This window comes from Pecten maximus, chromosome 6 (genome assembly GCF_902652985.1).
Source record: "Pecten maximus chromosome 6, xPecMax1.1, whole genome shotgun sequence".
Lineage (NCBI taxonomy): Eukaryota > Metazoa > Mollusca > Bivalvia > Pectinida > Pectinidae > Pecten > Pecten maximus.
The window spans coordinates 953,756-967,294 of record NC_047020.1 but is presented as its reverse complement, the minus strand read 5'-3'; the positions used below and the strand labels follow the sequence as shown (position 1 = coordinate 967,294).

The 13,539-nt window shown below is 36.6% G+C and overlaps 1 protein-coding gene across 3 annotated transcripts in view; it reads left to right on the top strand.

Annotated features, from left to right (window-relative positions):
- LOC117328680 (inositol polyphosphate-4-phosphatase type I A-like) overlaps positions 1-13,539 on the top strand; it is an 86,812-nt gene that overhangs the window by 70,500 nt on the left and 2,773 nt on the right. For all 3 annotated transcript variants that reach the window (XM_033886133.1, XM_033886131.1, XM_033886132.1), the window contains exons 21-24: positions 4,864-5,004; positions 8,866-8,963; positions 11,539-11,645; positions 12,468-12,622. In XM_033886133.1, coding sequence (XP_033742024.1) covers positions 4,864-5,004; positions 8,866-8,963; positions 11,539-11,645; positions 12,468-12,622 — 501 coding nt within the window. The remainder of the gene's footprint in view (positions 1-4,863; positions 5,005-8,865; positions 8,964-11,538; positions 11,646-12,467; positions 12,623-13,539) is intronic.

Here is a 13,539-nt window from a genome sequence, read left to right as displayed (position 1 = left end):
AACAGTAAATGAGTAGTTGATACGAGGTTACGTAACAGTAAATGAGTAGTTGATACGAGGTTACGTAACAGTAAATGAGTAGTTTATACGAGGTTACGTAACAGTAAATGAGTAGTTGATACGAGGTTACGTAACAGTAAATGAGTAGTTTATACGAGGTTACGTAACAGTAAATGAGTAGTTGATACGAGGTTACGTAACAGTAAATGAGTAGTTTATACGAGGTTATGTATGACAGCTGTCATATCCAGATTATTAGATATGATGAGATAACCAACACTCACCTTTATCATGAGATCTAAATAACAAGTACCCTGTCAGTGCCAAAGGGAAAATTTATGTTACACGCATAATTTGCCTGAGAATGTGTTAGATATAAAATATATTATAATTTTGGGTAAATTTTCAAATGATTTATCGATTGGATTTTGATCATCAAACTATCACTGATCCATGATAAACATTTCAGATGAAACACATGATTTTGTGGTCTGACCAGGCTCTGAATCCCTGACCGTAAACTGAATTTAAAATAAATGAACAATGAAAGAATAATTTAAGTCTGTTAATAACAGAGGTAAAGTTTGTAAACAACACAGGTAAAATTTGTAAACAACACAGGTAAAGTTTGTAAACAACACAGGTTAAGTTTGTAAACAACACAGGTTAAGTCTGTAAACAACACAGGTAAAGTTTGTAAACAACACAGGTAAAGTTTGTAAACAACACAGGTTAAGTTTGTAAACAACACAGGTTAAGTTTGTAAACAACACAGGTTAAGTTTGTAAACAACACAGGTAAAGTTTGTTAACAACAGGTGTTAAGTTTATAACCAACACAGGTAAAGTTTCTAAACAACACAGGTAAAGTTTCTAAACAACACAGGTAAAGTTTCTAAACAGCACAGGTTAAGTTTGTAAACAACACAGGTAAAGTTTGTAAACAGCACAGGTTAAGTTTGTAAACAACACAGGTAAAGTTTGTAAACAACACAGGTTAAGTTTGTAAACAACACCGGTAAAGTTTGTAAAAAAAAAACAGAGGTTAAGTTTGTAAACAACACAGGTTAAGTTTGTAAACAACACAGGTTAAGTTTGCAACACAGGTAAAGTTTGTAAACAACACAGGTAAAGTTAGTAAAAAACTGAGGTTAAGTTTGTAAACAACACAGGTAAAGTTTGTTAACAACAGATGTTAAGTTTGTAAACAACACAGGTAAAGTTAGTATACAACAGAGGTAAATTTTGTAAACAACACAGGTAAAGTTTGTAAACAGCACAGGTAAAGATTGTAAACAACACGTCAGGTAAAGTTTGTAAACAACACAGGTAAAGTTTGTAAACAGCACAGGTTAAGTTTGTAAACAGCACAGGTTAAGTTTGTAAACAGCACAGGTTAAGTTTGTAAACAGCACAGGTAAAGTTAGTAAACAACACAGGTTAAGTTTGTAAACAGCACAGGTAAAGTTTGTAAACAACACAGGTAAAGTTTGTAAACAACACAAGTAAAGTTTGTAAACAACACAAGTAAAGTTTGTAAACAACACAGGTAAAGTTTGTAAACAACACAAGTAAAGTTTGTAAACAGCACAGGTTAAGTTTGTAAACACCACAGGTTAAGTTTGTAAACATCACCGGTAAAGTTTGTAAAAAACAGAGGTTAAGTTTGTAAACAACACAGGTAAAGTTAGTAAAAAACAGAGGTTAAGTTTTTAAACAACACAGGTAAAGTTTGTAAACAACACATTCATTGTCAAGTAAAGTTTGTAAACAACACAGGTAAAGTTTGTAAACAATTTCATTGCCACTTGCCTTTAATATATGTTGATAGATATTCTATCAACAGACATCACCCTAGCCAGAGATGCTTGTGAAGCTAATGTCCAACATGTACCATTTTGACTGAGTGATCACATGAACAGACGAATCAAGTGATCGCTAAATGTTGTTAAATCTAAAAAAAACTTGTGGAAAAACTATGAAGTTGCAAACAAAAATGGCGTTGGCCAAAATACAGGAGGGAATTTCAAATTACGTTAATTATTTTCCCAGTCAGTCCGATAACCCAGATGGGTACCATAGCTGCCATCTTGAAATCCCATTTTAAATTTCTACTCAAGTTCCACCAGCTCAAACTTACCAACTTATTCAATTTTGGGTCGGTCTGATATCCAAGATGGCCACTATAGCTGCCATCTTGAAAACACATACAATTTAAACTATACTTATTAAGTTCTACCAGTGGGATTTGGTTCAATCTTACCTGAAATGATCCTGAGGTGGTGTGTTTTGGTATTTTTAGCCCACCATCATCAGATGGTGGGCTATTCAAATCGCCCTGCGTCCGTGGTCCGTCGTCCGTCCGTCCCTCCGTCCGTCCGTCCATCCGTCCGTCCGTCCGTCCCTCCGTCCGTAAACAATTCTTGTTATCGCTATTTCTCAGAAAGTACTGAAAGGATCTTTCTCAAATTTCATATGTAGGTTTCCCTTGGTGCCTAGTTATGCATATTGCATTTTGAGACCAATCGGAAAACAAAATGGCCGACAGGCAGCCATCTTGGATTTTGACAATTGAAGTTTATTATCGCTATTTCTGAGAAAGTACTGAAGGGATCTTTCTCAAATTTCATATGAAGGTTCCCCTTGGTGCCTAGTTATGCATGTTGCGTTTTTAGACCAATCGGATAACAACATGGCCGACAGGCAGCCATCTTGGATTTTGACAATTGAAGTTTGTTATCGCTATTTTTGAGAAAGTACTCAAGGGATCTTTCTCAAATTTCATATGTAGGTTTCCCTTGGTGCCTAGTTATGCATATTGCATTTTGAGACCAATCGGAAAACAAAATGGCCGACAGGCAGCCATCTTGGATTTTGACAATTGAAGTTTGTTATCGCTATTTCTGAGAAAGTACTGAAGGGATCTTTCTCAAATTTCATATGAAGGTTCCCCTTGGTGCCTAGTTATGCATATTGCATTTTGAGACCAATCGGAAAACAAAATGGCCGACAGGCAGCCATCTTGGATTTTGACAATTGAAGTTTGTTATCGCTATTTCTGAGAAAGTACTGAATGGATCTTTCTCAAATTTCATATGTAGGTTTCCCTTGGTGCCTAGTTATGCATATTGCGATTTGAGACCAATCGGAAAACAACATGGCCGACAGGCAGCCATCTTGGATTTTGACAATTGAAGTTTGTTATCTCTATTTTTGAGAAAGTACTGAATGGATCTTTCTCAAATTTCATATGAAGGTTCCCCTTGGTGCCTAGTTATGCATATTGCGTTTTGAGACCAATCGGATAACAACATGGCCGACAGGCAGCCATCTTGGATTTTGACAATTGAAGTTTGTTATCGCTATTTCTGAGAATGTACTGAAGGGATCTTTCTGAAATTTCATATGTAGATTTCCCTTGGTGCCTAGTTATGCATATTGCGATTTGAGACCAATCTGAAAACAACATGGCCGACAGGCAGCCATCTTGGATTTTGACAATTGAAGTTTGTTATCGCTATTTCTGAGAATGTACTGAAGGGATCTTTCTCAAATTTCATATGTAGATTTCCCTTGGTGCCTAGTTATGCATATTGCGATTTGAGACCAATCTGAAAACAACATGGCCGACAGGCAGCCATCTTGGATTTTGACAATTGATGTTTGTTATCACTATTTCTGAGAAAGTACTGAATGGATCTTTCTGAAATTTCATATGTAGGTTTCCCTTGGTGCCTAGTTATGCATATTGCGTTTTGAGACCAATCCGAAAGCAACATGGCCGACAGGCAGCCATCTTGGATTTTGACAATTGAAGTTTGTTATCGCTATTTCTGAGAATGTACTGAAGGGATCTTTCTCAAATTTCATATGTAAGTTTCCCTTGGTGCCTAGTTATGCATATTGCAATTTGAGACCAATCTGAAAACAACATGGCCGACAGGCAGCCATCTTGGATTTTGACAATTGAAGTTTGTTATCACTATTTCTGAGAAAGTACTGAATGGATCTTTCTGAAATTTCATATGTAAGTTTCCCTTGGTGCCTAGTTATGCATATTGCGTTTTGAAACCAATCTGAAAACAACATGGCCGACAGGCAGCCATCTTGGATTTTGACAATTGAAGTTTATTATCGCTATTTCTGAGAAAGTACTGAAGGGATCTTTCTCAAATTTCATATGGAGGTTCCCCTTAATGCCTCGTTATGCTTATTGCATTTTGAGAGCAATTGGAAAACAATATGGCCGACAGACCGCCATCATGGATTTTGACAATTGAAGTTTGTTATCTCTATTTCTCAAAGTACTGAATGGATCTTTCTCAAATTTCATAAGTAGGTTCCCCTTGGTCACTTGCATTGCATTTTTGGACCAGTCTGTCCTGAAAACAACCTGGCAAACAAACAGCCATTATCGTTAAATCTCAAATTTCTTATATAGCTAGGATTCCCTTGTTTGAAAAGTACTGGAGGGATGTCTAAATTTGCACAGATTAGTAAAATGAAGGGAAAAGTAGAGAAAAGATCAATCTGACATGGAACCTATGAAGATCATTCAATGGTGGGCGCCAAGATCCCTCTGGGATCTCTTGTTCTGGTTAGTTCAAAATCAAATATGGTTACCATGGTCGCCATTTTAGACTTCCTCTCAAGTTGCGGCCATCAAATGTATTCAGCTAAAACGTGCATGATGTGATCCTGATATTGTCAAGACCAAACGTTGTTATTTTTCGGGTTTGTCTGAAAAACTAGTACTGAGTGTGTAATACTAACTAGTAATAGGGTCTTTATAGTCAACTTACTGGTAAGACCCATGGACCTCTTGTATTATTTGATTTCTTGAATGTGATAATTTCTGTTTCAGACATTGTGTGAGAGTAGAAGTTCCTCTACCAGAAACTTTATTCAAGAAACTTCCTGAATCCTTAGCTCAAGGGGAGGGGATTCGGATAACCCCTGTACTCTTCAATGTTGGCATTAACGAGCAGGCCTCTCTTGCGGAACGGTGAGCATGATTGATGTGTATACTGCCCCATAATTAATGTGTATACTGCCCCATAATTAATGTGTATACCGCCCCATAATTAATGTGTATACTGCCCCATAATTAATGTGTATACTGCCCTATAATTAATGTGTATACTGCCCTATAATTAATGTGTGTACTGCCACATAATTAATGTGTATACTGCCCCATAATTAATGTGTATACTGCCCCATAATAAATGTGTATACTGCCCCATAATTAATGTGTATACTGCCCTATAACTAATGTGTATACTGCCCCATAATTAATGTGTATACTGCCCCATAATTAATGTGTATACTGCCCTATAATTAATGTGTATACTGCCCTATAATTAATGTGGGTACTGCCACATAATTAATGTGTATACTGCCCCATAATTAATGTGTATACTGCCCCATAATAAATGTGTATACTGCCCCATAATTAATGTGTATACTGCCCTATAACTAATGTGTATACTGCCCCATAATTAATGTGTATACTGCCCAATAATTAATGTGTATACTGCCCCATAATTAATGTGTATACTGCCCCATAATTAATGTGTATACTGTCCCATAATTAATGTGTATACTGCCCTATAATTAATGTGTATACTGCCCCATAATTAATGTGTATACTGTCCCATAATTAATGTGTATACTGCCCCATAATTAATGTGTATACTGTCCCATAATTAATGTGTATACTGCCCCATAATTAATGTGTATACTGTCCCATAATTAATGTGTATACTGCCCCATAATTAATGTGTATACTGCCCCATAATTAATGTGTATACTGCCCTATAATTAATGTGTATACTGTCACATAATTAATGTGTATACTGCCCCATAATTAATGTGTATACTGCCCCATAATTAATGTGTATACTGCCACATTATTAATGTGTATACTGCCACATAATTAATGTGTATACTGCCCCATAATTAATGTGTATACTGCCACATAATTAATGTGTATACTGCCACATAATTAATGTGTATACTGCCCTATAATTAATGTGTATACTGCCCTATAATTAATGTGTATACTGCCCCATAATTAATGTGTATACTGCCCCATAATTAATGTGTATACTGCCCTATAATTAATGTGTATACTGCCACATAATTAATGTGTATACTGCCCCATAATTAATGTGTATACTGCCACTATAATTAATGTGTATACTGCCCCATAATTAATGTGTATACTGCCCTATAATTAATGTGTATACTGCCCCATAATTAATGTGTATACTGCCCCATAATTAATGTGTATACTGCCCTATAATTAATGTGTATACTGCCCTATAATTAATGTGTATACTGCCCCCATGATTAATGTGTATACTGCCCCATAATTAATGTGTATACTGCCCCATAATTAATGTATACCGCCCCATAATTAATGTGTATACTGCCCCATAATTAATGTGTATACTGCCCCATAATTAATGTGTATACTGCCCTATAATTAATGTGTATACTGCGCCATAATTAATGTGTATACTGCCCTATAATTAATGTGTATACTGCCCCATAATTAATGTGTATACTGCCCTATAATTAATGTGTATACTGCCCTATAATTAATGTGTATACTGCCCCCATGATTAATGTGTATACTGCCCCATGATTAATGTGTATACTGCCCCATAATTAATGTGTATACTGCTCTATAATTAATGTGTATACTGCCCTATAATTAATGTGTATACTGCCACATAATTAATGTGTATACTGCCACATGATTAATGTGTATACTGCCCCATAATTAATGTGTATACTGCCCCATAATTAATGTGTATACTGCCCCATAATTAATGTGTATACTGCCCCATAATTAATGTGTATAGTGCCACATAATTAATGTATACTGCCCTATAATTAATGTGTATACTGCCCCATAATTAATGTGTATACTGCCCCATAATTAATGTGTATACTGCCCCATAATTAATGTGTATACTGCCCTATAATTAATGTGTATACTGCCCCATAATTAATGTGTATACTGCCCTATAATTAATGTGTATACTGCCACATAATTATTGTATACTGCCCCATAATTAATGTGTATACTGCCCTATAATTAATGTGTATACTGCCCTATAATTAATGTGTATACTGCCACATAATGTGTATGTTGTCCCATAATTGTCCCATGGTGAAATGACCCCAACCATTTTTTTTTAACCAAAAAGTTACTTCAAATTGCTCTTTATGTCGCCAGAGATGAAGTCTCAAATGACTATATATTGTGATCCTTTTTTTTCGGCATAGCCGTATAATATTCTTTTTTTGCCCCAGATATGACGTGACTGGTGGCTTTACTGGTCAATATGAAGTATGTGATTGGTCATTTAAGCGGTAAATGCAAAATGCAGATATGCAGTTAAAAAAAGTTAAGATTGAATGCAAGCTGAATAAGTGGATGTATCTTTTCAAATGACACATTAATAAAATTAAATTCCTGATTCAAATACAGTCTTATTATCACCAAAAATGATTCAAACTGATATATAATTTTGTTATCCGTGCTGAAACACATTAGTTCGTTGATTTATTTCACCAGCATTTTTACATTATAACCGCTAGCATTAAAATTATGCCATTTATCTTTTTTAAAGATAGTTCTTGTTTGTCCAGCATTGTGCTTCATAAACAATTTATATTTTCTACTTCATATCAATAACCATGAGCTCCAGGGTCATTATAATAGGCCAGTAGCATGCTAGGATGATCGAAGGGCTACAAATTTGTTCAAATCAATTACCTTTTAAGGTCAAATGTGTCAAATGTTTTAAAAGATAACAAAGAGGCCAAGGAGCATGCTTAAAAGATAGTTTGTTTAAATCAATGACCTAGAATAACTTTCAAGGTCACGAGGGTCAAATAAGTTATAAAATCTTTAAATGATTTCTTGATAATAACCAAGAGGCCCAGCATCATATTTGGCTAGTAGTATGATTGGACAAAGGGCTACAAAGTTTGTTCAAATGAATGACCCTGACTTACTTTGAAGGTCAAAAGGATCAAATGTATAAATTATGTATGAATATTTAAACGACTTCTTTCCAATAACCAAGGGACCCAGGGTCATTAGGTTGGGCCAGTAGTATGCTGGGATGTTCAAGATTGTTCAAATCGTTTCAGTGCCTTTAATCATGATTTAAAAGCAAAACATCATCTATCGGTTTACATGTCAGAACTACAGTGACTCTCGTCTTATATTTGAAAATAATACAAGATACCTGTTTTGAAGAAAGGTAATTCAATTCAAGAATACCAATGTAGAAGTGTTTAGAGGGAGGGGTTCAATATGCATGATATTTTTATATACATGGCAAAAGTTATTACAAAATGGGTGCTCTTAGGGGATCATGGAAAAGAATTCATACAATGTTGTTACGAAGAGAGAGGGAGGGTGTCAATACATGTATACCATTGGTGAAATTACCACCTATCTCCCACTTACTTCACTAAATCATATCTGTGTATGTAATTTTCCATTGTCTTCTAATATAACAAAGCTATTCTGTAATAACTTTAGGTTTAAAAAAAATTGAGCTGCCACAGAGGGAGGCAGAGGAGCATGAGTGGGGTGAGGTGGGGGTTCATAATTTCACCATTATCGTATTTTGACCCAGGAGACATTTTACCATGATTCAAAATACTATGCTACATCGGTATAATTACTTGTAATTTATTTATGAATTAATTTGATTTACCTCCTTTGGACTTCTTCAGACTGTCACAGCCTCCATCAAGTTTAAAATTAATGTTATTGTAATTGTGTAAAGGAGATGAAGGAAGTTTGGCTATAGTTGTGATTGTTGATTATGTTGTGTAGGTTTGGTGACACGACTCTTCAGGAGAAGATTAATTCAGAGAGTCTAGCTAAGGTGGTCACTTACAAGGAGAAGTACCTGGCCATGCAGGGAGATCAAGGTAAGCCTACGTTTAATGAGTTATGTTGGGAGATCAAGGTAAGTCTACATTTATATGAGTTATGTTAGGAGATCAAGGTAAGCCTACGTTTAAATGAGTTATGTTAGGAGATCAAGGTAAGTCTACGTTTATATGAGTTATGTTGGGAGATCAAGGTAAGCCTACATTTATATGAGTTATGTTAGGAGATCAAGGTAAGCCTACATTTATATGAGTTATGTTAGGAGATCAAGGTAAACCTACGTTTAAATGAGTTATGTTAGGAGATCAAGGTAAGCCTACATTTATATGAGTTATGTTAGGAGATCAAGGTAAGCCTACGTTTAATGAGTTATGTTGGGGGATCAAGGTAAGCCTACGTTTAATGAGTTATGTTAGGAGATCAAGGTAAGCCTACATTTATATGAGTTATGTTAGGAGATCAAGGTAAGCCTACATTTATATGAGTTATTTTAGGAGATCAAGGTAAGTCTACATTTATATGAGTTATGTTAGGAGATCAAGGTAAGCCTACATTTATATGAGTTATGTTAGGAGATCAAGGTAAGCCTACGTTTAATGAGTTATGTTGGGGGATCAAGGTAAGCCTACGTTTAATGAGTTATGTTGGGAGATCAAGGTAAGCCTACGTTTAATGAGTTATGTTAGGAGATCAAGGTAAGCCTACATTTATATGAGTTATGTTGGGAGATCAAGGTAAGTCTACATTTATATGAGTTATACTGGGAGATCAAGGTAAGCCTACATTTATATGAGTTATGTTAGGAGATCAAGGTAAGCCTACGTTTAATGAGTTATGTTAGGAGATCAAGGTAAGTCTACGTTTAATGAGTTATGTTAGGAGATCAAGGTAAGTCTACATTTATATGAGTTATGTTGGGAGATCAAGGTAAGCCTACGTTTAATGAGTTATGTTAGGAGATCAAGGTAAGCCTACATTTATATGAGTTATGTTGGGAGATCAAGGTAAGTCTACATTTATATGAGTTATGTTAGGAGATCAAGGTAAGCCTACGTTTAATGAGTTATGTTAGGAGATCAAGGTAAGTCTACATTTATATGAGTTATGTTGGGAGATCAAGGTAAGCCTACGTTTAATGAGTTATGTTAGGAGATCAAGGTAAGCCTACATTTATATGAGTTATGTTGGGAGATCAAGGTAAGTCTACATTTATATGAGTTATACTGGGAGATCAAGGTAAGCCTACATTTATATGAGTTATGTTAGGAGATCAAGGTAAGCCTACGTTTAATGAGTTATGTTAGGAGATCAAGGTAAGTCTACATTTATATGAGTTATGTTAGGAGATCAAGGTAAGCCTACATTTATATGAGTTATGTTAGGAGATCAAGGTAAGCCTACATTTATATGAGTTATGTTGGGAGATCAAGGTAAGCCTACATTTATATAAGTCTGTAAGTGTCTTTTGCAGGCTATACGATTTGTATGTGGTTACCATGGTAACCAGGTTACCAGGACATTATACTTCATTTTTTGGGTGAGGGGGAATTTTGTCCAGTCAACTTCTCATAAACCTGTGAACTGCTTCAATTCAAACTACATAGGAGTGATAGGGACCTAATGTGTAAATGTGCATGGATGATATTTCTCTACAGAATTCTTGTGGAAAAAGTTGTCAAGACAACTCTGACACCTCATATATAGCTATCAACCGATTTCATTTGAAACACACAGGAATGTTAGGGACTCATAATGTGTACATAGGCATGCAGGTTTTTTTCCCCACAAATTTAGGTTGCCATAGTAACCCGTTCACTAAAAACAGGTTTTTGTTGGAAAATCTTCACCAGAGGGGCGGTGGAGGGGCAGGGGGTATGAGTTGGCCCTCTGGACGACAGTTCTAGTTAAATAAGGATAATGCTGGAGTCAAAAAATAAAGCAGAAATAGACAATGATCCAGATTAGACAGGGCCGTCATGTTTGTCAAATGTTTCTTTATGATTCATCTGCAAGGATTGTCACAATTACATATGTATAATCATGTGTATATCACAGTAAATCTGTTGTTAAATAGCTCGAAATTTAAAACAGATCATATCGATCACATCCCATTAAACCCTAAAACAAAATACCTCGACTATCACAATAAAACAACATGATCTTTGTTAATGTCAAGTATGAATGATAGGTAAGCTATTCCGTCTGATAGATCTGTTCTCCGTCTATAGACAGACAGGGTAAGCTGTTCCGTCTGATAGATCTGCTCTCCTTCTACAGACAGATGGGTAAGCTGTTCCGTCTGATAGATCTGCTCTCCGTCTACAGACAGACGGGTAAGCTGTTCTGTCTGATAGATCTGTTCTCCGTCTACAGACAGACGGGTAAGCTGTTTCGTCTTATAGATCTGTTGTCCGTCTATAGACAGACGGGTAAGCTGTTCCGTCTGATAGATCTGTTCTCAGTCTATAGGCAGACAGGTAAGCTGTTCTGTCTGATAGATCTGTTCTCTGTCTACAGACAGACGGGTAAGCTGTTCCGTCTGATAGATCTGTTCTCAGTCTATAGGCAGACGGGTAAGCTGTTCCGTCTGATAGATCTGTTTTCTGTTTTCAGACTGTAAAGGAGGAAGTGGATCCCTGACAGACTTGTGTACAAAACTACATTACAACGTCAACACCAAGAAAAACAAGAATACAGAAGTCCTTAGACTTGCTGCAGAGGTAAGTTTCTCGTCTGGTCAGCTTCATCACATTGTTTGGTCAGCTTCATCACAGTGTCTGGTCAGCTTCATCACAGTGTCTGGTCAGCTTCATCACAGTGTCTGGTCAGCTTCATCACAGTGTCTGGTCAGCTTCATCACAGTGTCTGGTCAGCTTCATCACATCGTCTGGTCAGCTTCATCACAGTGTCTGGTCAGCTTCATCACATTGGTTAGGATTCTATGTATGTGGTAGCAGTTTGATGGTTTGAACATTTTGACCCTTGCTGACCCCAAGGGTGATGGTTTGAACATATGGACCCTGGCTGACCCCCAAGGTGATAGTTTGAACATATTGACCCTGGAGTTTGAACATATTGACCCTGGCTGACCCCGAAGGTGATAGTTTGAACATATTGACCCTGGAGTTTGAACATATTGACCCTGGCTGACCCCCAAGGTGATAGTTTGAACATATTGACCCTTGCTGACCCCCAAGGTGATAGTTTGAACATATTGACCCTGGAGTTTGAACATATTGACCCTGGCTGACCCCCAAGGTGATGGTTTGAACATATTAACCCTGGCTGACCCCCAAGGCGATGATTTAAACATGTTAATCCTGCCTGACCCCAAGGGTGATGGATTGAACATGTTGACCCTGGCTGACCCCCAGGGTGAAGGTTTGAACATATTGACCCTGGCTGACCCCAGGGACTGAGGCACCAGGACCAAAAGGGGTCTAATTGACTCAAAAATGTTTTCAAGACTTAAGAACTGACATGGTTAGATAGGACATTTGATATAGTTATATTTTCACTTAATTGCTTTCCATTTATTTTAGATATGTAGAAAGTTGCGAGGAATTCGGTTCACCAGTTGTAAAAGTGCCAAGGATCGTACAGCTATGTCCGTTACCCTAGAACAAGTAAAGAACCTACAGCAGGAACATGACCTTGCCTCTCATGTATTCTCACAGGCACTTGACTGCTTCAGAAGGTGAGGGCTTTAAATGTGACAAAGGAGTCTAAAGGATTGAGGGGGGAAATCAATAACTGAATTAATAAAAAAAGAAGTTGTTAGTGTTAAGACTTTATTTTTCGGTCCATAAATCGATATACCAAGTTATTATCTGTTTCAAGCCTTATAATTTAATAAAAACTTAAAAGGGAAATTTATTATAATCGTGAAAATATGTTTAATCAAAATTGATGGACAGAATGAGAAAGTGAGAAAGCATGTGACAAACTAAATCTTAATGGGCAGAACAAATGAGCCAATGAGAAGGGTTATCAAGTTGGTTCAATGAATAACCTTGTCTCAAAGGGGTCATGGAGCTAATGGGCTAAAATAGAATAACTAAGAAGCCTTGCTCAGTAGTCTGGGACTATCAAATGTACTGTTTAGTCAGGAGAAGTCTGGAACTATCAAATGTATTGTTTAGTCAGCAGTAGTCTGGGATTATCAAATGTATTGTTTAGTCAGCAGTAGTCTGGGACTATCAAATGTACTGTTTAGTCAGCAGTAGTCTGGGACTAACAGATGTACTGTTTAGTCAGCAGTAGTCTTGGACTATCAAATGTATTGTTTAGTCAGCAGTAGTCTGGGACTATCAAATGTATTGTTTAGTCAGCAGTAGTCTTGGACTATCAAATGTACTGTTTAGTCAGCAGTAGTCTTGGACTATCAAATGTATTGTTTAGTCAGCAGTAGTCTGGGACTAACAGATGTACTGTTTAGTCAGCAGTAGTCTGGTACTATCAAATGTACTGTTTAGTCAGCAGTAGTCTGGGGCTATCAAATGTATTGTTTAGTCAGCAGTAGTCTGGGTCTATCAAATGTACTGTTTAGTCAGCAGTAGTCTAGGACTATCAAATGTACTGTTTAGTCAGCAGTAGTCTGGGACTATCAAATGT